At 37.6% G+C, this 25,329-nt stretch overlaps 1 protein-coding gene across 2 annotated transcripts in view; it reads left to right on the plus strand.

Moving 5' to 3' along the window:
- Positions 1 to 25,329, plus strand: part of PIK3R1 (phosphoinositide-3-kinase regulatory subunit 1) — a 58,366-nt gene that overhangs the window by 18,019 nt on the left and 15,018 nt on the right. The window contains exons 1-6 of one of the 2 annotated variants that reach the window (XM_068666076.1): positions 10,356 to 10,605; positions 14,842 to 14,934; positions 15,664 to 15,738; positions 18,648 to 18,779; positions 19,671 to 19,872; positions 20,001 to 20,080. In XM_068666076.1, the coding sequence (XP_068522177.1) occupies positions 10,461 to 10,605; positions 14,842 to 14,934; positions 15,664 to 15,738; positions 18,648 to 18,779; positions 19,671 to 19,872; positions 20,001 to 20,080 (727 nt within the window). In that variant the 5' untranslated portion in view covers positions 10,356 to 10,460. Of the gene's footprint in view, positions 1 to 10,355; positions 10,606 to 14,841; positions 14,935 to 15,663; positions 15,739 to 18,647; positions 18,780 to 19,670; positions 19,873 to 20,000; positions 20,081 to 25,329 lie in introns of those variants that run through there. The other variant, XM_068666075.1, reaches the window with a different exon arrangement.

Consider the following 25,329-nt stretch of genomic DNA (forward strand, 5'->3'; position numbering starts at 1 on the left):
AATGTAATATTTTAGGAAATCTAGTTTTCTGTCACGTTAAATGTGATTTGGTCAGCCGTTTGTGGCCTGTCAGAAATCTTTAGTCCATGCTTATTATCTTGTTTCAAATTAAAGTGAAAAAAAAATAATTTAAAAAAAAAGTAAAGAAAGAAAAGAAAAAGGCAGCTTCCTTTACAAAGCCCGGTTAGATGATGGCATCAGTCGACATTTCAGCACCCAGGAAATTTGCTCTTAGTCTTGATAGGCTTGATGTATGGATACAGTATTGACTCTCAGTATATGTAAATTCCTGCCTGCAATTTTATGATACGTAACTTGCAGCTATTTTGCAGGGGAAAAAAAAAAAAAAACAACAAAGACAACAACAACAAACAATCTTTACATAGCTCTTTGGAATCCTCCAGGGTTTTGGAAACAGAAACTCAGCAAGTTGAGTGTATGTGCATCCAGAGGAGTCTACACCTATGGCTTCACACTTTCTCCCTCCAGTCAGGTCCCTTTGCAACCTCTGGCAGCACATATCAGAGTGCTTTGCATTATTCACTTAGTGCTTTGCATTATTTTTTCCCGACTGAATACCATGAGAATAACCAGTTGCTTTGCTTTGTCTCCTAAGACTTCCCAGTTTGAGAACAGTGTTTGAGATGCTGACTGGTGGAAGGTTGACTGTTGTACTGAAATGCAAGAAAAAGAGAAGCTGCAGGGCTGGCTCCCCTGAGAAATCAAGAAATATGCTGCTTAGAAAAAAAAAAAAAGTGTTTCCCTTTAAACAAGACCTAGATTTAGATGATTGCTCAAACTGATCTCTCTTAAACAGGCTATTAATGGCACATTCATGACATGTTTAGCATGAAATATTAGAACCCTCTGGGAGGTGACGGGCTCCTGTGAAGGGATTCTTAGTCCTGCAGGAATTACATACTTGGTGGTAGTAAGGCTTAGGTGAGTTACAACAGCTGTCTGCTCCACTTACTATTTTCGAGGAGCTTTGTCTTGTAGGTGCCTCAGTAAAGAAGATACCATGGCTGAGCTAATTATGATGCAAGTTTTTAGAGATGCATTCCCAAGTTTGCAAGGGAAAAATTAGAAGGAGGAATAGGTAGAAAGATGCTTGTTCGGATGTAGCAGGCAAGTCGTGTGAAGTACCCTCAAAAACAGGGAGTCATAAGCCTGTTAAAAAAATTAGGTCAGTTTAAAATGTATGCATTCCTCTTCCTTCTGTTCTCGACAGGGAACTAGTTTTCTGGAAGGATTCTCCATCTGGGAATCAAGTGAGCCATCCTTTTGCTTCTTGGCATGGCCCACATTAAAAAAAAAAAAAAATCATTGATATTCTTTCCTTTAAAAATGCAAAATAAAAAGGGGAAGAGGTGTGTTTTTCAGTTTAGGGTCAAATAAAGGTAACTCTGGTTCTTTCTTTGGCAAGATGACGATGAAGGGATTCCTCTGGAGCACAGTAACAGAAACAGACGTGTAAGAGTTCATTTTTATTTTTGTTACTTCTTTTTTTCTTTCAACTTGGTACGATAGCAGGAAAACAACCAAGGTATGCCTGGCCTTTTGGCAGAATAGTTCCCAGTTTTTGCTGGCCAGTGTGGAAGAAGGCATATTCCATCTAGCCAAAAGACTTTCAGATTCACAAACCTCCACCCGTTTCTTACAAGTGATTGTTGCTTTAATGGCTCTCTGTACCTATATGAGAATGCAGATAGAAGTATTGATAGTGCTATTATATTTTCAGATACGGATGTGTCAGAAGAGCAGCTAACTTCATGGCCAGGATCAGGATGGTGGAAAAACTTTTTTTTACTTTTTTTTCTTTGTGTGTGTGTGTGACTCATAGAAACATGGTATACTTGCAGCACTTAGCTATGCAGCATATTACTGTAGCGCTCATTTATATACTGGGTACTCCCCTAAGTTCAGTGACAGCATAAGGCCTGATCCTTCTCCCCATGAAATTTCTCTAGAGAAAATAGAAAACGTCCAGTGGCAGCAGCGAGGAAAGGAAGGGAAGCAGGGGGGTCAGAGTGCTGCTTGAGTCTTTGCAGAGGACATAAAGTGAGCTTCTGCCTCCCTGGCATCTTCTCTGGAACAGCAGCTTTCATTTAAGCACATGAGTTAAAATTATAGGAGACAGAGTCAGCTTGTAACCAGATGTATTTATTTATTTATTTTTCTTTGCTGAGCTCTTCTCCAGTTTAGGCTTTCCAAGACCATGTAGAGATTGTTTTTGCAGTTATTTCAGCCTGATCTATTCCTCCTTCATCCTGGCTCCTTCCCATGATACTACTTATTTTCAAAAGAGACACATTTCTTTGATTTAGACCTTAAGAAATGCTTTAATGCTGTGGGCTTTCATGGAGGTTGCACAAGGTTTTATCAGAGTTCAATGTGTAGCTTATTCTAAGGGTTTTCTTAAAGACAGGCTTTGCCTATTGCTTTTTTTTTTTTTTTCCAAAGGAAAACTACCAATGCAATCTGAAATCCTTTTCCATACCTTCTTACCCTTGACTTCAATCTTTGCAGATAATGTAAAATGTAATGTAAAATAGCACGGCCAGTTTTTCATGCTAGCTTTTCATTTACACTATCTTTGTTGTTCTTATCAATTTTTTAACACTTCCCATAAATAAATTTTACACTGTATGAATTTCTGCAACATCATGTGCTAGACAGTACACAAATAAAGTTCTTTGTCCTGTTGCAGTTAACCAGCCAGTTGAGACCCTGACTGCTTTGTAAAGATCCGTGAAATTAGTTCACAGCTTTAACTGCTAAGATCTAAATTAAAGTTAGTGCAGTGGGAACAAACAGTGATTTATGAAAAAGAGGTCTTTAAGTTCATTCAGTAAGTGCTTGTACTTCATATTCCATGACATCCATCTTGTATAGCATCTCAGCTGTGTAACATATAGTGGGGATGAGAAATCAACATTAACCTTGCTATGGAGAGAAACCTAGACAGGTGTATGATATGGGTCAGAGAATCTATTATTATAAAGCCTGAGAATTTTCTTCTTCATCTGAAATTAAAGACAAATGTGGGATTAACTCTCTGTAGATACAGTTCAGGAATAAAATTGTTGTTTCTGTATCTGTGTCAGATCAGCAAATAGTTTAATGGCTGTAAGGATTAACCCAGTTTTACTTTCTTAAAAGATTGCCTTTCAGATAGAGCCCTAAACTTTTTTTTTTTTTTTTTTTTAAGGAGGGAAAAGGCTTGATTTGAAATATGTTAGTTTCCAGAATAAAAAAAAAAAAAAAAGCTTCTGATGCTGGATTACTTTCACCATTGTTTGCTTTTTCTTCTGTGTGACTGCTGTACACTCATTATTTTTAACTTTCTGTGTACTTATGTTTCCCATAATTCCCAAGATGAAGGAACTGTTTTGGCTTTTATCTGTCAGCAGTTTCTGCCAGTACTTTTATGTAAATCTTCCAGATCTAAACAACTTGACTTCTCAAGCACAGTAATACACATTATCTTTTTCTTTCAGTAATGAAGAGCTTATTCTTTTCCTCTACATTGCTTGCCTATAGATAGAGAGTGATTTATTGTGTCCTCCTACCTTAGTTTCTTCATAGAAAAAGAAGGTGGCAAAATATTCTTTCAGAGCAAAATAAAATGCTGTCCTGAAGTTTAATGTATTCTGATTACTGAATAGAAAGAGTATTTTATAATATGCTTCTCAGGTAGAGTCATTACCACAAACCAGTGATAGCCTTTCATAAATAAGTAAATAAATAAATAAATAAATCATGGTAGTAAAACCAAAAAATATGAAAGAAACAGCAGTAAGGAACAAGGATCCGTTACAGGTGAGACAGATCATTCTGGAGAGATTTCCCGTTCGCCAAGTATTTCATACTGAATGTCCATCCAGCAGTCCTGCTCCTGTTACAAAGAGGAGATGCTTCTGGAGCACCACTACTAACCATCATGATTATATGGGAAGAGAACTGTGTAAATTTAGTAGGTAACTGCCCAGCTATTTTGAAGGAAACATATCTGCTTTTTTAGGTGAAAAGGGCCAAATGCCTGAGAAGACCGGCATGGGAACTTGGCAGTATCTGTAAAGTTTTTTGTCATGGAGGTCACTGAAGTCATCTTACCATCACACTCTCCACAGCCTTGCCCAGAAAAGGTAGAAGATGGTGGTGGCTGGCGAGAACCAAAATTTTCAAGTGCTTCTGGACATGGCCGTCAGCATTCCTTCCCTTAAAAGATAGGCAGCTGTCTCTCTCTTGTGAATGACAAAAGTTTCCAGGAACCGAGTATGTATTTCCTTCCTCACTTGCTCTGAAGAGTTAGAAAACAAGTTGTGGAACAAAGTACTCTTTCATGGAAAGCTGAGTTGGACATGAAATAATAGAGGACTTGCGTTTGATGGGGGAAGTAAATGGGAGAATATGAGCCTACTAGAAGACCAATTGTTCTTTCACAATCTGGTTAATGTTCAAGGTAATAAGTACCTCAACTATTCAGCTCGGTTCTATTCCTTGCACACTAAACATTGTGTGCTGAAACAAGCAGAGTAATTTCATGGGAAAAAGGTTAACATAATGTCAAAAGAAGAACTGAAATGGCACATACTACCTTACGTTGTAGCTGTCCTGTTTTTAGTGTTTGATATTTTGATCTCAGTACTTTTTAAATTTAGCTATCTTTCTGTCTGTGACATATAACAGGCAGCAGATGGAACCTTTTTGTAGAGCAAAATACTGTGTAAATGTATTAACTTACATATACCCTATTTAAAATACACTTTTGCAAGGATTTCACTGTTTATTAAAAAAAAAAAAAAAAAAAAAAAAAAGGACCAAAATGCAGAAGTTAGTAGAACTCCAGGGCTTTCTTATCTTTGGGAAAGAGGAGGTAGAGTTTGCAGGAAGGTTAGTAGAGCAACTGGTATGAATTCTAAGAGATTGCTTAGCTAATCATAAGGGAGGCTTTGTTTGAACAGAACTATCACAGGTTTGTTCCGATTCTGATAAGGACTTCTAGGTATTACTGCTGCAATCTGGATGTTTAATGACAATAATAACCCTGCAAGTTGCACAGGGAACCAGTTAAGTAGGTCACGAGATGCAGATGTTGGTGGAACACACTTTGTCCTCACACCCATGCTTAGATACAGTATGCTTGCATATTCCATGTCATAGCTTTTCCTTCATGGTGTTGTGTTTGGTTTCAAACAAAAGCACTGACAGAAGCTGGAATGCACAGTTTTTCATTGGCATTGAGTATCTCTGAGGAGAATTGGGCAGAATTGCTGATTTTATATATATATAATATTCATATATATATATATATATATATTTTTTTTTTTTTTTTCCAGAGCTCAGCTCTGTTCTAGCCATGGAACTGCCATCCTGAAGGAGGAGGGAATGTACAGGATCCTCTCTTGTTGAAAAAGGCAGTGTTTTGTACTTAGCTGGTCTTCCCTGTACCTTGCTCTCATTACTGTCACCTCTGTGATCTTATACCTTGCTTATCGGGGTGTGGTAACTGGGTACTCACACCATATTTTAACTCTAATCTGCCAGTATCTCTCTAACTGCAAACTACCAGTGGGGAACCTGCAGGCATCAACAGGACATGAAGAGTAGGTGTTTACTCCTTAAAATGTTTTCTTTTGCTGTGTTGAGAATAACACTCAGAGGACTGCTGGCTTGCTCGGTTTAGAAGTATTAGAAAGCTCCTTCACTTATATAGCTGATAGTTAGGGGCTGTGAGAACCCTGCTACCTGCTGTGTTCCTGTGAGTCACAGGGTGATCTGAGAGAAATAAGGGTAAGATGGAAATAGTCATCAGCCTGCAAGCCCTGGGAGAGGTGTGGGAAGCCTTTAGCCATGTTTTGTGCTCTGTAGGGCTGGAAGGAGGTGAGATGCACCTCTCCCAGACTGGTAGTGAGGGACCCCACTCCTTGCCCACTTGGTGCATACCTCCAGCAGTGCTTGGTGTGGGCTTTTCAGCTCACTGTGTGCCTTCCTCTACTTAGAAGCAGAAAGACATCTTATTTTACTGCATTCTTGGTTATTTCTTATTTTACTGTTTCTGCTTGCCTGGCAACACTTTGAAAGGCAGTTGAATAAACAAGTACTTTTCCCATTTCCTTCAGTTTGTAAGGAGTTTTCTTTTGCAAAGCAGTTCAAGCATTGTATATGACATTACAGTGCAGTGAACTGCAGGACAGATTATGTTCTACATAATATTTTTTTCTTAAGCTGTGTAGTTTTTCCCTAGAACAGGGCTTCCTGTTTCTCTAATTTTGCTAATACTAATTGGAAATAGTTGCAGCCATTTCAAATGCTCAGTTATAGTTTAAAAAGGAGTACTGCAAAAATTCACCCATAGAGGGAAGCAAAATACTGTTTTTACAGGTCCTAACTACGGTCTGCTTTTTAAAAATTATCTGTGCTTCAGTTGAAGCCAACAAAGAACATCTGTTGTCTTATTTATAGCTCCTATTTCTAAGAAGTATATTCTGCCGCAGATGAGAAAAGTGCCTGACAGCTCATAATTCATAAAGTTACTGAGGTTTAATCTGATGGAATATTATGTACAGAATTCCTGCCCAGTACAGACAGTATCACTTCCCTTTCAACAGATCATACAAGTAGGGCTTTATGAAACATTAAATTAATAGGTGTGAAACATGATTAGCAGTCACTATTAGAAGTATTAAACTATTATGAAGGAATATAGTATTCTACACTGCTGTTACTTGGTGGCTTTATATTTTCTGCACATTTGTGCAGCTGAGTTTTCCTCAAGTCAGACACAGCCTGTCGTTTCTTTCTTTCTGTCTGAACTTTCATTCTGTTTTGTCTTAGATGTGTTTTTTTTAATGATTAATGCAACAGCTCTCTGACAAGTATTGATTTTCTTGTGTCAGAGAAGGGTAAGGAGACCCCAGATTTCTTTCTAGAGAATTGGTAAATTATAAAATATGGCTTCCTATGTCAAATCAAAGTTTTATTCTGTCTAGTTCTGCCATCTACTGTTTATAGATGAGTTTCTTGTACTAATCTGTATGTGCCCTGGGTTGTTTCTTTTCCCAACAGTTGCCCCTTATTCTCTTTAGTGCAGCTGCTGTGACATTATAAAAGCGGATGAAGAGAGGAGTTTGTTCTCCCAGCTCCCCAAACTTCCTGCGTAATCACCATGCACATGATTTTTTATCAATCAGATCATTGCTTGCATATATGTGCTGATAACCTTGGAAAGTATCTAAGCAAAGTATGTGACTTGTGTCAGTTACAGCATTGATTTATACAGGTAACTATGTCTTTTTCCATATATTATGTCTAGCCAGGAAAAAAATGAAGTAACATTCAGTTTTTATTCTAACCCTTGTAGATTCAGTGGGTTGGACTATAAATGCCCCTGTCATGCTATGCATATAATTGTTTTCCTGAAGAAATGACTGGATGGCCTTATTCTGTTAAGTACCATATATTACAACTTACACATTTTTTCTACAAGTATCAGTCTGAAATGCCCTGAATTTTCAAGCTTATAAGGGGTGTTTGTTGGTACATACCTCACATTAGGTTTCTGTAAATTCTGGCTTTGTGATTGATCAGTGTGTAGGGATGGATTGAAGTTCAGAAGGTCACGTTGGTAAGAATTACAGCAGTTATCTTTTGGAATAAATCCCTTCAAAAAATTCTTGTCCCCCTACGTGTCTGATGTAGGATCACAGAAGAAATACGAATGCTTTAAAAAGTGACTGAAGTCCAAAAGAATATTAACAGAGTATTGTTTATCCATGAGTTAATTGTTACATTCTGCTTTACTTGAGTGTTTATCCATTGTAGATGAAGGAAAAAGAGGACTGACCACTGATATGGTAAACTGTTTTTCCTGTACAGCTCTGTATTTTCACTGAGGCTAGTATCTTCAACATACCATTAGCAGACAACATCTGAATTAAGTTGTCACTGTCTTCTAGCATGTAGTCAACACCTGCTGACAAATGGAAGAAGTAAACTGGGCTGGCTGCATATTATAGAAGAATTTTCTGATGGGGCTTTAGAATCAGCAGTATTTCCATCAAGCTTCCCAGTTGTAATTCAGTCACGTAAGGTCACCAGCAGACACTATTTCTCCATTCCTTTTCAGAGCTTTGAGTTCATTCATACGGTAATAAATCTTGACTTGCAGACATTTTTCAGCCTACATTAAGATGGGCTTCTTGTGAGCCTGAAGGCTGATAGCGTTAGTGGGAAAGACCTTTTCTTTTTCTAGTACTCAGATAATCTTCGTCTCTCTTCATTTCTCTTGGATGTAGTCTCCTCTATCAGCCATGGCTTCTGTGGTATTCTGAGTTCACAGAGTCTGCCTGATTGACGACATCTGATAAAAATAAAAGGCAAGTAATAGTAGACAGACTTACTAAGCCACTCATAATGACGTGTCAAATTCACTGAAGTTTAAAACTCTCATATTTTCCCATTAATATTTTTGAAATATTTCTAATTAAATGAGTACTGGAAAAGGTGGTTGAGCACTCCTGCCATTTTCAATGGTGTTTTCAGCCCTTAGGAGAATTTAATTGCAGTCAAACCTGAATCATCCTAGGTCAGAAGGGGCCCAAGGGGAGGTCTTTTATTCTTCCAACAGTTGCAGCTGAATTTACTGTCTATTGTAGTGCTTGATTTATCTATGACACACAATGACATAAACTTCTTTGTCTTCACTCTCACCTTCTTGTCTTTCATCCCTGTCCAGTCAAAACCTTTTGCTAATAACAGGTGGGCAGTTCTAAATACTGTATTTGTTTGTTCTTTTGGTAAATGTCATTAAGCTCTCTAAAATTACAGGTGCTGAGGCAAGGTTACTGTCCTCAGAGTGAATTTCTCTGTGGTATTTATTTGTAATGCCAGACTAGTCTTCTTCTGTCTTGCTTGAACTTAAAGCACGGATCCCTCATACTTGTTCTACCAAATGTTTCTACAAAAACTGTTGCTTCCTAAGACTGTAACAAAACGTACAAGGGGCCATGAAATGCCCCCACACTAAAAGTTATGGATTTTGTGTCAGTCAGGCTAATTTCATTCCCTGATGGGCTGTGAGGTTCACGTAGCCTTTCGTCCCCTGCTGATGGAGGTGGGTGCTGAGGGGCAGAGACGGCCAAGTGAGGCTCTGTCTGGAGCAGCCACTACCATGGTGTCTGAGAAGCACCAGGCCACCTGACCAGCCTTGCAGAGGCACTCCTGGTGCTTCCCAGTGTTACATGACCTGCACTCTGGTTTCCACAGATGGGGCTTTTCATGAGAGCCCTTAATACACTGCTGTCTCTCCACCCTGAGGACTGCTAGCAGGAAGGACACACAGTACACCAAGTACACCAGGCTCCCTTAATACATGCCACTGCCTGAACAGCTCTGCAGCAATGCCAGGCTGCCAGGATCCTCACTGAAATTCAGATTCTCTTTCAGGGAAAATATCTGATAATGGTGAAGTACTTTTCCCATGCACAGTACTTACTGCTGGTTAAAGCATTCGTGTTTGGACATACTGAATGACTTTCAAACATGGATATGTGAAAATCTTGTGACTGCATACTTTACTATGTAGGTGGATACACATTTAAAGAATGTATCTGCACACACATAAGCCAGTTATGATCATCTTAAGACCTGTGCTGTCAAATACTACGCTTTTATGTACAGTCGTGTTGTCATCAAATGCAGTATGTATAAACAACTTTAAATGCCATTTCTGGAAAAAAAAAAAAAAAAAAAAAAAAGAAGAAAGATGGAGTAGTCTTGATTCAAAGCTAAATTCAAGTAATGTTAGTAGATAGTTCCTGTAAAATATCCAGAAATTGAACTTCCTTACATGATTTGTGTTGTTACATTTTAATGTAACTTTTTTTTTTTAATGTAACTTTTTTACTTTTTTTTTTAATGTATTCATTTTCATTCTTCTTCCAACAGTAACGAAAGATTTGGCTCAGAAACTTCTGAAGCCAAATTCCAGCTTTAAATTTCCACTTGTCGTTGCCAGGTACTAACTCTAAAATATCTCTTTTTACTGAGAAGCCTTCCAAAAGGTGCAGCTGCGGGCTGGTTTCATCTTGCACTTTGTAGCTGTGTTGGCAACCCTTGAACGTAAGGTATGCTCTCATCTCCCACACGTTGCGGTTGCCTTAGTGCTGTTCAGGCCTGTCTGTATCAGGGAGAGTAAAGAGTTCACAGATTGGAGAGAACCCTGACTTGTGGTTCCTCTCATTGGTTCTCACTGTGGCAAGGTAAAAATAGAGCTAGTGGAAAATCCAGCTTTTATCGTGTGTCATCAGAAGCTTCCTTACTATCTGGAGACCTACTACCAGGCTTGTGACTAGAAAGAAGACACGAAAACTGTATGACAGCTTTTCAGAATCTTATTATTTTGGAGACAGTGGGATTTCAAAAAAAATAAAGCACAGGATTTTGGGAAAAAAAAAATGATTGCTCTAAGCGAAAAACTGATACTGGATTGTAGTAAAGGGATCTACAAAGTTGCTCAGATTCTTAAGACTGGATTTGGTTCTCCAAACCTCTGTGCTGTGCTACAGCATGCTTCAAAGCAAAAGATACTTTTGAAATCAGGTACTAAATGAAGATTGCATGTCAGAATTTATTATCTTCCTCTTTTACTAAAAGTGACCTATCTGAAAAGTTTTCCTTTTCCACTGGAAATATCTGAATATGCATGCTATATTTTCTTCTAGATAATCTAACCTAGAATTAGGACTTCTTTAAGGATGCCTTGTGTTCTGGCTACAGAATTCAAATTGTTTTTCCAAAACAAGCTGTGGTTTTCTTCAGGTTAGCCTCTGCCATTTCTTATAATCATTTTGAAAATGAAGGGCACTTCCCAAATTTGGCTGTCTTTTGTGTAGATGTTGCAAACTGGCTTCAGTTCTGCAAATACTGCTGAGTCTTCTTTTTTTCTAACAGATGTGTGTTTTGCGAGATCTTCGGCTTAAAATGGACATAATTTTCTATTTTGTGCAAAATTTTGGGAATTTAAAGTACAAGACAATATGATGCTATAATGTAGGAAATATGACGCTATAATATGGGAAATGACAGTAATGAGTAGGAAATACTAGAATATGTGGGGGGTTAAGTAATATTCATTTGTTAATATCTCCTCCATGCTTATAAAGTGAGGATTTATTCAATGTTGTTGAGCACTATAACTGTATTGTTTAGAGGTACTGTTCTGTCATTACTGTGCTGAAAGTAACTTTTTTTTCATGTTCATGTGTGTCTTTTTGCTATTGATCTTGTACTCACTAATGTATTCTTAGCATTAACAGAGAGGTGATTATCCTGGATTTTTAGTCAAATTCATAAGTATTCTGTAGCTTATGTATTTATGGAGTAGATTTTCATTATTTTAAAGGCTCTCTTCATATTTAAAAGTTCAGCAAGGTCTCTAATGGATAAAAATTTCCGCTTTTGGAGAATTGGCATGGGATATAGGGAAGAAGAGAAGAAATCAGAAATCCTGGTTTCTATTTTTATATTTTATTACTATTTTTGATATTTTTCCAGTGTAGGAAATATTTTATTTTAACCAATGCAATGTTTGCTCTATGTGCACATGTTCTGTAGACTTGTTGTAGATTTTACATAATGGCAAAGGTAAGTGCTTCCAAAAGCTTTTCATTATCATCATCTAAGAATATTATTGATCTAAGGATACTGTGAAACAAAGAGATTCAGTAACAGATTAGGAAAGAAATTTAGTTTATAAGCTAAGACCCTCTTTAAAGTGTAAATGAAAAGCGTGGAGATGCAGAGGCATTCTCTGTTCAAGTAATCTGGTTAAGGTATGCATCCACCCCATTCTTTATGTCCCTTGGGGACAAACTGTGTTCCATAGTCTTTCTTAACTGCAGTGTCTTCCCATGAACTGAAATCTTCCCTTGACATTAGATTTTCCCTTTTTGTTTGCTTGGATTTTACTTTAATGTTTGAGCTTTGTTTATCAATCCTAATTCATCCGTCCTGTACAAAAATCTAAATCTAGTGAGAAACAGAATTTTCTAAATACACCTTGTTTATAGCCATTTGCAGTATATCCCTTGCCATCATTTCAAGGCACATTTTGGTTAGTGTGAGAAAGCATAGTCATCTCTGCTGCCTGAAACAAAGGATGACAGCTGAATAGTGTCTGTCAGACTGACTTCCGTCTATCTCTTTCTCCCTATTCATCTCTCCTTTTCTTGCTCAATTTCAGTTTAGACAGAACTGCTGCCTCCAGCTGGAGTTATGAGATGTTATCTTTGTTCAGAGATGATGCAATTACTCTGATGTTACTTAAGAAGGAGTAAGGTAACTGGCTATCTAAGGGAGCAGAAAATTATTTTTGTAATTAAAACTATGCAAACTCTGTTCTTAAAACATACTTCTGTTTTGCTACCATGTTAGGGATGCATTTTATGCCCTTAGGTTTCTGTGACTCTATTAGTATGTCATACTTGGAGTGTTTTTGTAGAACACCCATTGATACATTTCTGATCTAGTAATTCATTTATTCTTTCAGTAGATTTGCCTTGACTATAAGATGGACTCGTAGTTTGGGGTTGAAAAGAATTATTTGATATCAGTTTTACAAATCAGATGGCCTTTATTTCAGCATGACTCAGGAGAGGCTGCTTGGACTGTGAAGTCTTGCATTTGAACCCAACTTGGGTTTGATAAAGCAGACATGATGTTAAGATAAAGGATGTGTTCGAAAAGGCACCTGGAAGTGGTTTAACAATGTGAAGAGATGAAGAAATCTGTGCCTCCATGAGTAGTTTGTTCTACATTAATAACTACACCTGGAGATCTGCTGGTTGGCTTCACCTATAGAGCACACACTTTGTATGTAGGCTTTAATTGCAGGGTTGTTCTAAGCCTGCTATCTGACAAAACTTTAGAGTTTGTCAACTCATTTGCATTTTTTTTTTCTTTGATCCCATCAAGGAAGGAAGTAATGTGTGTGTTTTTTAATAAAACCTATCCTCTAAAAGGTATGCAGACAGTCCTTATTTACAGTGCAGCCTTTTATTGTTTTATCATAATAATCTCATATATCAAGCGTTTCTCTATTTTGCCCAAGATTTGCCCAATTTAATTAGTGTGTAGTCATCAGGGTCATCTTGTCTTTTCAGGGTACGGGTAGAGCATTAGAACTCCTTTGATCCCCAGGAGTTGTTCTGATGTTCCAGGAGTCGTGAAAAAGTAACATCAGGCCAGAAATCTGCTGAGGCAACTCTTTGGGACTCCTGAATGCTCATTTTCTGGGCATCCTAAATTAAGCTGTTTAAACTAGCAGATATTTTTCTAATGTCCTTTTCAGTTATGAATGGACTGGAAAGTACTTCATCATTTTCATACCATAATTCTGATTCCTTTTGCAAGTAGCATGTCTCAGTGTACCAGTACAATCTACTTCTACTCCTAGTTTGTAAATATTATGTAAATTGTCTTTCATTCTTCTATTTTCTTCACTTCCAGATTTCTTCTGTAACTTACTTCCTGTCTTTTGCACTTCTAAATTGTTTGCATTTTTAAAAAGATATGTCATTGATGCTTCCAAACTAGGGTAAGGTCTCAGCCAGAATTGCCTGCTCTCTCAGTTGTGGTGTATTTAATTTTTTGCTTATCTAAAATATTTTCAATAAAAACTCGGTATTCATATTTCTCCTATTGTTTCTTCTTCTTCTTTTTTTCATCCTCCTATTTAATTATTATAACAATTCAGTTCAGTTTCAGGCTTCTAGAAATATGGTGTGTTAATGTGCATGCACAGGTAGGTGTATGTGTGTTTAAGTGTTGTTCTCAATCTGTCCATGATGAATTTAATTGTCCAGAGATCACCATCACTTAGGCAACTGGCAACTTTTACTTCAATGATTAAGCTTTGTTTATTAATCATAACCCATCAAAGAATGCCAGATGTTTCTGGCAGCTGTTTAATAATATCTTTATGTAAATGTTTTTGCTTTCCAGGAATTCACCAGAACCTGTCTAAAACATTGAAAATATTCTTTTGGTTAAAATTACGCATTTAGAGATAGATCATCCCTTACATCATAGCGCCAAAACATTAATTTGTATGTTGTCTTAGTGAAGAAATCACGTTGCATGAAAACTGACTGTACAGAATCAGTATGCAGGTTTATTTGAATTGACAAAATGTTTCTTTCTGATTAGACTGCTACTTATTCTTAACTGGTTATTGTAGAAAAGAAAATTCCTGCTTCAGTAAAACTATGCTGTTAATACAATTAAGCTTGAAAAGTGAAGTATATATTTATATACATACACATATCACTTAGCTTTTACACGAATATGAACATTTGTTTCTCCTGCTATTTTGTGCTTTTGCACGTTTACCTAGTGGATCAGCAGCTCCCAAATGGTGATGTGTTTAGCTCCCTCATCTGGTGCACAGTGGATGTAAATGCTTCAGGAACAAAATTTTTCTTTTTTTTCCTACATTGTATTTCTGTCCTTCCATAAGTGGCAAACTTTTATTATATTTTCTTTTCTTGTGTAATATGCAGGGTGAATCTAGCACTGATTGAAATCTCTGAAAGAAAATGCTGTAAAAATACAGTCGTCATCATTTTTACAGCTTTCTGGTAAATTGTGGAGTGTTCTCATTTAGGCCTGACAAGTGGGATGTTTGCACAGTCTTTTACAGCTGATAAGACAAATGTGTTCCGTGCTTAAATATTAGCAGGTTTCATTATGCGTCATTATTTTCATAAATAGAAATTGAATTCAGCTGTACCTTGGCTTATTTTTCTTTTCTTTTTTTTCTTCTTTTTTCTTTTGCAGCTTTTTCACTTCCAGATCTTACAGAGCAGTTTTCACCTCCTGATGTTGCTCCACCAATCCTCATCAAGATAGTGGAGACAATTGAAAAGAAAGGTAGGCTGAAGAGTGATCTACCAATGCTTTTTGTTACTTGTGTAAGCCAGACATATTATGGGGCATATACAGACATTTTCTCTCACCAATGACGTACCTCTTTATACACTGTGAGGTTTCAGGCTCTACAAATAGTCAACAGCAGCCTAAGACTTGCCTGTTCCATACTGTCTGTCACTGCTAACCACATAGGGTGGCAAAAGTTGAGCATGCTTTTAAGCCTCAGTTAAGTCTTTGACATTAACTTGGAAATGTCAGAACTTTTGTCATGTCCATGTCCCATTCCTGCAGTGGCATAACTCGGGCTTCTTACTTCTATTTACCTAAAAGAAGAACTTACCTGTTTCGATGAGTAGATACGTTCACGTAGAGTATAAAAGAAGATCTGGCTCCCATGCTGCTCCTGCAGGCTGTTTTCTTCCCTGGGATATGTGCCTCTGTTTCCTAGTCCTGGCCTTCTGTGGTCTTCTTGTGAAGCATTATGCCAAGAATGGGGGGCTGTTGGGATCTCTGAGCTTCAATGTCCAGCTCTGTCTGCAGATCCATCAGTTAGCATGTATAAAGAAGTGTTTTAGAGCCTTGAAAAGCAATCACATTCAGTAGGAGGGTGGTGGTGGGAGAATGTTGCTAATTTATACTGTAGGCATTTATTTGAAGAAAACAGAAGTATGTTGTCTCATGGCAACAGTCACTGGAATATTTATGTATCCCATCGATTTTGTTTTGAAGGTCTGGAGTGCTCAACTTTGTATGTAACACAAGGCTCAAGCAGCTCAGCAGAATTAAGACAAATTCTTGAATGTGGTAAGTACAGCTTTCTTCCTTAAAGCACTAGATGGATTTTGTGGTCACACTGATACCATTTTATTTGGTCCCCTACTCAGCTTATGTATGATCTGATTCTGGATAATATAATACTAAACAGGCAAATATCAGTTAAAAAAAAAAAAAAAAAAAGCTTAGTAAAGTTTACACTTAATATGAAAAGTATTAAAGTATTTATTTGCTTTTGCGGGTTGTCTTTTTTTTTTCATTGTATGGTTCTTTTCTCAATAATAGTGATTTTAATAATTTCTTGACCACTTGCTTATTCAAGGACTAAAAGTCTAGCTGCTCAGAAAAAAAAAAAAAAAAAAAAAGTAGGGGGGGGTGACGGTGAGGGTGGGGAGTTGTTTGTTTGTTTTAAGAGGCAAGCGAAAGATGCAGTATTCCTGTAAGGCTACCGGTTAATATTTTGTAAACAAATGGCCAATTGTTTACATGCAGTCCTGTGCATGCTTTTTTTTTTTTTTTTTGGTGTGGTGAGAGGCAATAGCTGAATGTTGCTTGCCTAGTACAGAGATGATGCTGGAGGGGAAATCGAGAATTGATCTATGTTGCTGCAGTAGCCTGGGTTCTCAGGCTTTGGACAGTAAAATGCAGTTACACCACTAACACCACATACCCATTCAACTTCTCTGAAATATACTTCCTTCTCTTTGGTACTATTTTTTTTTTCATGCCAGAATATACTGGCGTGACAAAAGTCAGTTGCACTGTGAGAGATGAGGAGCTATTTTAGCAGGAGTGCTTGACCGTGCCTTTGCAAGCTGGGGTGCAACATGTGTTGTGAGCTTCCTCTTGCATGAAAGAGCACAGAAATATAAGAGCTAGGAAAGGAAACTGGCTACATGCCGTATTGGCAAACAGACTAAGCAAGCAACTCATACTGTAAATTAGCTCTCATCAGTTTTAGTAATTACAACTATTAGTAAAATGAACAAGAGATGATACCATGAGTTGACCATTCCTTCAAATCAAAAGAGCATCTAGTCCTCTACTGATTGTGGTGGGAGAGAAGTACATGCATGAAAGCAGAGACAGGAGATCTGCTTGTGGTGCTAGCTGCCTAAACCTTATTTTTACTATTCTAATTATATTATTTACAGTAACAAAATGGGTACATTTCTTAATTTATTTGGATCCCTTGTTAAGCCTTGAAACTAATGTGCACTTTTATGAAAGGTTTGTCTATCTCCTAAGATCAAAAACTTGTGGTTTACGTGTATTCTTTAAAATGTAATTAGGTTTGAGGAAGGGAAATCAGGACTTTACCCTTCAGTAACAATCTCTTTCTCTGTTCTCTTTAACATACTATCAGAGTCTTCCAGGACAGAGACAGTGCAGTAGGCGTCCAGATACATGGATACAAGCAGACCCGATTTCCTCTGCCTGCTCTCTTGATCTATCAGTGTGCAAGTCAGCTTTGTTTTCTGAACCATGAACAGCATTAATGTGCTGTTCTGCTTATGGTTACAATGGTCTGCATATTAATTTGGATAACTGCCTGGTAGCTTCAACACAGTGCTACTTAGCTCCAAAATCAAAACTGATTTGCATCTGGCCAGCTCAGCAGACAGAATAGTTAAGATCTGTTTATGACTTCACACCCAAAGAGTTGCAGAGTACCACAAGTTTATTTTTACTCGTGTATTCATTATAATAATTTGGGATGTACTTCAGAGAATGGGTCAACACTGAGAGAATCAGGACTTAACATGAATTATGAAATAAACATCCCGTGAGCAACAGAACTATTGAAAACTGTTTTGTAGAAATTTGTGGTTGGATTCTCTGATGCTTCATTGCTTTTGTGGAATTCATAGCCACGCTACAAGTTTTTCCATCATAATTTTCTCAAGTGGATTCTTTGGTGTCTGACAAAGATTGAGCTCCTACTGCAAGCTTTCCTTTGGGGAAAAAAAGAAGGGGAAGGAGGACCACTAAGTGTTTCACTACTCTCTCGGATGCCTTATTTTACAGTATGTGTAGACACACTTTGTAACTGTGTCCTCTACCTTCCTGCTGAGTTTGGTTTAAGCTGGCCAAATAGGCTCAAGAGTTATTTTACAGGGGACTTGGCTACTCTGGAAAGTCAGTCAGCACTGGTATATTTGAATTCTTGTACCAAACATGCATCTTTTTGTAAACATTTGAGACTTTAGTGCAGCAGATTTTCATGTTTTAGGAGGAAAGCCAATCTTGCTCACACTAAGCATTTCTGTGTTTTCCTATTTTTATTTTTGCTGTTGATATTCCTTGCTTCAGTGCTAAGAATTAGTGGCACTCTCAGACCTTAGCTCGAGTCATAACTATGCTGGAAGGATACCAGGTTTTACAAGATAAATCCCAACTGATGGTGCACCAAGCACCAAGTTTTGCACGTGTCTATTTGTTTCCACTTACTCACATAAATATTTACAGACATGGGGCCCCAAGTTGTTAATCAAGCTTCCAGTCATAATAGAAGGAGCTGCCAGCAGAGAACCTGCATTTGAGCAAAGCCTTGATTAATACTTACTTCTTACACAAAATATTTACAGGTAAAACAGAGACCTGTTAAAAATATTCTGATGTTCCACAACATTGCCAACATCCAGCAAGTCACTACCATTATTATGAGGTCAGCCCTGCACTGTACATGACAGAAGGCTATGCAAGCTGTGATAGTCATTTGGTTCATCGGATGCCAAAGGCCTGGACATAGTGTTGAGCACTGTATATTCCTCATGTCAAAGATGCATATTGGTGTCTTCCATTATGTCTTTTGAGTTGTTCCCCATAAACCAGATATTAATTAGCAGTTTTGGCTTGGTATAAAGAGTTCATATCACAAACCTGTACATTTCTTCCAATTTCTAATGTCTAAAAAGTATGTTGCTCTTTCCCTTTAGATGCCTCTTCATTGGATTTAGAGACTTTTGATGTACACACTTTATCAGATGCTCTCAAGAGATATCTCCTGGACCTGCCAAATCCCATCATTCCAGCAGCTGTTTACAGTGACATGATTTCTGTAGCTCAAGGTATGAACACTGAATTATTTCAAATGTCAAACAAAGGAGCTTTTGTTAGGATTGTGAGCACCCAGTGATCCAGCTGTCCCCCACAGAACACGGAAGATTCTGAACAACCTGGCAGCATCTCAAAAAAAAAAAAAAGATACTTTCATTGCTTTTGGTGGAAGCTGTTTCAGTTCAGATCTAGACAGGCATTATTTACTTACCCGTTTAAGTTAACATAATGCAAAATATAGGGATAGCCCAGTTCTCTGCATTTTAGGAGGTAGAATGACTATAGAAAAACTGTGGGGGAAAAATCAAGGACTTATCTGTGTGCAGAAAGCTAATTTTTAACTTTTTATCAGTGCTGACAAAGTAAATGTATTAGAGGTCATGGTGTTCTGCAGTATGTTGGGAGTTAACAGATTATGAAGTGACAAATGCAGGCGTGTAAGAGTCATCATCCATAGTGGTCGTTTCAAACAATCACAACTTACAGGCTTTCAGCTCGTGGGCCTAGTATTCTGTTATATGTCCCAGGACAGGATATTGCTACTGGTAACCTTCAAAGTTAGAACAGCACCTGTGAGACTTATCTTGTGCATCTCAGAATTACCCAATCATGTGTGACGCTAAACACAAGACAGACTTCTACCAGTACACTCTGAACACATTGTGGTTTTTACCAAAATGCATATCTGTTTCCATTTGACTTTTAAATACTTGTTCTTTACTTTTCCCTGAGCATTTCACTTTTTTCAAAAGAAGAAACAAGTCTTGCAGCACTCACAAAGGACATAATTTTTATTATTTTTCTGTAAGATTGATGCTTGCAAAAGAGTCATATATAGTTACATTTTACTTGTTAAATTTTCTTGTTCTGATATCAAGAGCTTTTTATCTGTTTGCTTGCAGAAGTCCAGAGCTCAGAGGAATATGCTCAGTTGCTGAAGAAACTCATCAGATCTCCAAATATACCTCCCCAGTATTGGCTCACACTCCAATATTTGCTCAAACATTTCCTCAGACTTTGTCAAGCCTCCAGCAAAAACCTCCTGAATGCAAGGTCTCTAGCTGAAATTTTCAGCCCTCTGCTTTTCAAATTCCAGATAGCAAGGTACGTTATTATTTTATGTCACGTTATTTTTTACTAGCATTATTGTATTTTTTCTGATTCTTTTGAATAACACTAAAGTAAACTTCTGTCTTTTTCCTGTTTCTTACTGTCTAATCCATCTCTTGCAGCTCTGATAATACTGAACACCACATAAAGATCCTAGAGGTTTTAATCACAAGTGAATGGAATGAGAGACAGCCTGTACCAGGTAAAAATTCCTAATTTTAAAAGTTTTATGGTGTTATTTTCTTTAATATTAAAGTTTATGTTTAAGGACAGTAAGTGTTCATTGTTTTTCAAATCAAGCAATGCAAGAGTAATTACAGAACCAACTTGTTAATATTTTCCGTAGTGATGTGCAACATTTGTTTTATAAGAAACTCTTTTGCATTAAAATCAGTTTAGTATCCATGTTTTCTACAGCCTCATGGTGTTCCTTTCTTTTTCATTAAAAAATAGGAATTTTTTGTAAACCAATAGAATGTGTATCATACAGTGGTAGGGGTGGGAGGAGTATATTCTGAAGATTTTAGTTAACTGCCACTCCACTCCCAGACAAATTTTCTTGAACAATACCCCAAAGAGATCATCTGAAGAAACTGAAATTTTCCCCTTTATTTACATATATTTATTATTTTAATCCAGAGACCCAAAAGATTTATTAATCAGTATCAATAAACTGTGCAGAAAGTATTAAAACCCCATTCAAGAAAATTAGATTGCACTTGTTTTGATTCCATGAGTTAGCATCTAATTTAGTTGACAAACAGTAAAACACACTGCTAACTTATGCAAAAATCCCTGATTTTAAATCAAATATTTGGTAGGAGGAAGGCAGAGTTGCTTACTGTGTGCAAAGGAAATTATTAATGCAGGGGGATTTAGTATGTTAGCTTGAGGTAATTCCTTTTACAGCTTATTAACAAGAATATCTAAGCAAAGGATGGGGCCATAGTGAATAGCACCCTGGGCATGCTATAGCTCTCCCACCTCTATTGACAGTACAAGGTAAAGTTCATGGCAGTAGGATTTGTAGGGCTGCTTATGTTTTGAAGAGCTGGAATACAGCAGCAGAAAGACAGCAACAACAACAAAAAAGCATTATTGCTAGTACGTCTGGTAGGTTCATTGTATAAGCCCCTTCCTCAACTAATAAAGATTAATTTTAAGTGGTTAAAACAAAGACTTCTGTTCCTACTACTTTGATTGAAAGGTTTTTCCAACCTTCCTAACTCAGTTAGGAACCTTCCCCTAACGGTTAATGTACATGCCTTTTCAGCTAATTTATAGTTCATTGGTTTTCTTCATTTTTCTCAAAATAGTTGAGGAGACATTTCTAGAGACACTGTATTTCCCTTCCTAATGTTTCATAACAACCAGCAGAGTCCAAACTTTTAACGACTACTTGTCTTACCTTATTAAGCAGCAAATAACTGCTTATTGTTAAAGAATGGGCATATCTTTGCCATGTGTTATAAGCCTTAAAAAGCAAAATGCATTCTTGAAACCTCTATATTCTACAGAGCTTGATAAAAGCATTTTTTGAAATGATGTGTTTGCAAATACTTTTGGATATGTAAATTTACATGGCTTGAGGCAGTGGTTGGGTGGGGCATTACAAAGTTGGGGTCAGAAGAGAGAGTTTCGTAAGTTGCACTTAAGAGATCACTTAGTTACATATAGCTCTGAAACACTTCCTATGAGGAAAATATAAAACTGAAAGGTGTTGATGTTAGAGCTACTAATGAGGACACGAAGTGTAGTCATCCTGAAAGTATCATTAGAGTACTTGAAGGAATGTGGCTGTATCAATCAGATTTATAGGGTTTGACATTTCATTAACCATTAAAATCATGACACTGCATTAATCATGAAAAACGAATGTTTGTTTTTAATATTTCATCTGAATTAATTAATGTTTTGTAATACAATTGTCTATTTTGAGGGTCCTTCTGGGATTTTTCATATGATCTGTTACAAAAATAGATCTCCTTATGTGTGTGTTTCACAGTCCATCCCCAGCAATGGTATGTTTTTTAGTAGAACATTTGCATATCTATTAATACGCTGAAAAAAAATTACAAATTTTCAAACTTTGTGGTTAACTAGTCTCTGCTCTTAGACCTGTAAAGTGCTCAAATACTTTTCAAAACTTGAATTTTTATAGAATGCTTCATAAGCCTACAGAATTAGGACACAAGACTGCATTCAACACCTTAATGGTTCAGTGACCTGATCATCTGAAGTGCTCTGTTTTTTATAGTTCTTATAGAGGATGATAAGATGTATTTTTCAAAATTATCAGCTTCAAGATTATTGACTGCAGTGTCTTGAATTTCCATTTAGAGACATTGTAATAATTGAAGATGCTTAGGAAGGAGATTTTTTTTTTCATGTAAGTGTTCTGAGAATGATGATCTGTAATAGAAATTGAGAAATACAGAACTTAAGAGGTTTTAAACAGAAACAATTTTGTTGAAAATGGTGTAATGAGGATTGGGCAATTACAGGTAAACTGATGTAGCCAGGTGTCTTTTATTTTTCACAGACTGAAGTGATAGCATCCTCTTTTCTTTTTTCTTTTTTCTTTTTCTTTTTTCTCTTTCTTTTTTCTTTTTCTTCCTGTTATTCTTAGGCCTGCATGAAAACATTCAGTCTAAAATGAATTGTGCATGAAGTTCTAGTGGTGTCTTAAGCAGTGAATAGGTACATTATATGCAAGGCTGGAGATGTCTGAATAGGGAAGAGACTTTTGCACAGCTGCAGGCCTTTTTCTTATCACATCACTCACTTATTATCCTTCTTGCCTCAACACAATAGAAAGTATGTAGATTGGACCAGCATCTTAAATTGGACATCTTATAGCTACTAACGTGGTGCTATGCACACCATAGTACAAAAGCGGGAGTTAATGTTAGGCCATTACTTGATTTTTATTTTTTTCTATTGCACAAAGCCAGACTGATTTTTTTTGTTCCCTGTTACAGTGTTCATCACAAACTCAGTAATTTTTTTTTTTTTTTTTTTTTTTTTTTTGTGAATTACAATAACATTAAGCACTCTGCAAAGTTAAAACACCAAAGTTAAAATACATGCCGTTCTTTTGTGTGCAGTATATGAAGACATGGTAGAGTTGCTGGCATGGCATTCTGACCAGCTAGTGCCTGGATGGTCGGGTAGCCAGCCATCTACCCTCTGGTTGGTAGAGACAGGTAGCGGTATGGGAGATTTACTGGAGGTTCTTGGGAAGAACATGGGTTGATCAGGGTCCTGCTGGGGTGGAGGGACGCTGAGGAATCTGCAGTGGCTGTTAGGAGCTGCTTGCTGTCTGGTACATGTGATTTGGAGCCTGTAATGGCCTGCATGCCTACTGACCTCGAGCCGCTTTGTCCAGACTGCCTGTCCTCTTTTATTGCTGTAAAATACTGCAGGTTTTAAGCATGAAGTAGGTTTTACTACTTGCTGTGTCACAGGTAAGAGGTGAGGTAATGAGACCACCTAACGGCTCACTTGCTGGGGACTGAGTGAGGATCCTGGCAGCACTGCCAAAAAGCTGGCACTTTGCTTTCAGCTAAACAAAATATCAGCAAGCTTGGCAGCACAATAACCAGAGCAGAGGAGTATCAGTGCTGGTCCTGCTCCCCTGGAATTTTGTCACAAAGCTGCCCTGGCCTGTGGTGGTCAGGCTTAGCCTGTAGTCCTGTCTGCAGCACCTCGGGGCTCAGTGGAGGAGGATGTGCAAATCCTATCCCTTGCCAGAACCTTTCTTCATCATGTCAGGACTTTTCTGCATCATACCACAGGCTTGGCTGTGCTGTTGGCAGTGCAGAGCGTGTTTTGGAGTGTGTGCAAGGCAGTCCATCCGTGGGAGAACTGATTTCACACTGGCTATTGCGCATTGGCTCCTCACCCGGCAGAGGGCTCCCCTTCTAAGCTAATAAAAGTCAGGCTTCATAGTTGGTCTAACGGACAGCAAAATGTATCGGTAATTGCCAGCCCTAGCTATTCTGAATTCTTGCTTTAGACTTTGACATTGGGGCATACGTTACATTTCTCACTACCAAGTTGAAAGTATTTGGTTAAATGTGTGGGATTATCACAACCGTTTATATATTAATACGTGTGTGCATGTATATTTGTATGTTTGCATGTATATTTGTATATACAGAGTTGTGGAATCTGATTAGTTCTTCTTCTTCACACATTCTTTTGTAGAAACAAATTTCTTAACTGATAGAAGAACTTTTTTTTTGCTTAAGAGTGTAAAAAGTAGTACACTGCTGCCTTTCTGCAAATGCAAATCTATACATTCAATGGGTACATTTCAAGTGGTTGAAATTTAAATGCAAATAAAAGTTAAGATGGTGCAATTATATGAAAATGCAGGTGTGTGGATGTCGAGATCTAATTTTTTTTGACAAAACACATGATTCTTTCTGCAGGATGATTAGGCACTCATTTTTGCACAAGGCACTAGGATCAAAAAAACAAATGGACTTAGGAACAGTCTTATCTTTCATCTCAGCCTGTGTAACTGTGTGTTTTGAAATGATAAGCAATTAAGTGACCCCGGCTTTGGGATGTCTTATGTTCTTTGAGAATATGCATCTGTGCTGCAGTCCTATTAAAAAAAAAAAAAAAAAAAAGTTATTAAGCCCATCTGTAGCTTTTAACAGTAAATAGGAGGTGTATCAGTTACTGTCAGAAGTTGGATTTTACCTCTTGTCTTGCTGTGTGCTGTCATGAGTTCAGAAACACAGGTTACTGCCTGCATTTGAAGTAGGCTATTCTTTTATGAGTGTGCTACTTTAAATTGCATATAGACCTGACAATTGTTCAGGTAGGCACAGGCTAAGACTAGGAAAGTGAGGGATTTCTATTAGGTGAAATTAATCCATCAACGGCAAAACATCAAAATTGTACTGAAGATATTGTGATTTCATTGTGAACTACGAGTGGCTTTCGGTAGATGTGGTATTTTGTAGCATGTGGGGATTTTGCTAGGTGGAGAGTTTGGGGTGAAACTTCAGTGCTGTTTGACTGCCGTAAAGAGCATGAGCTAAGCTCGAGGACCACTGGTACTAGCAGTGCTCACTGTTACCATCAAGTGGGAAGAAAATATTAATCCCCTTCAGTCCCTTCTCTGAATCTATGGTCTCATGGTCTGCTTGTCCTTTCACTTTGGAATTATTTCGTTGTAAAACTATAGCTGGCAAAGAAATTAACTTCTGTAGGCAAAGGGGAGCAGTCTTTTGCTGCTCCATTCCTTTAGCAAGTCTAAGGCAAGGAAAATATATTTTACCTAGGCTGCTCCCTCCCTGGACAGTCACTTTTCCCACCAGCCTGTGGGAAATGAACAAACCTGACATACTAGCAAACACTATGAATATGGACAGGTGTTTTCTCTACTATTTTCAGGTTTCAGGATATGGTAAAACGGTTCACGGCCTTGTTCTA

The sequence above is a fragment of the Anas acuta genome, chromosome Z (genome assembly GCF_963932015.1).
Source record: "Anas acuta chromosome Z, bAnaAcu1.1, whole genome shotgun sequence".
NCBI lineage: Eukaryota > Metazoa > Chordata > Aves > Anseriformes > Anatidae > Anas > Anas acuta.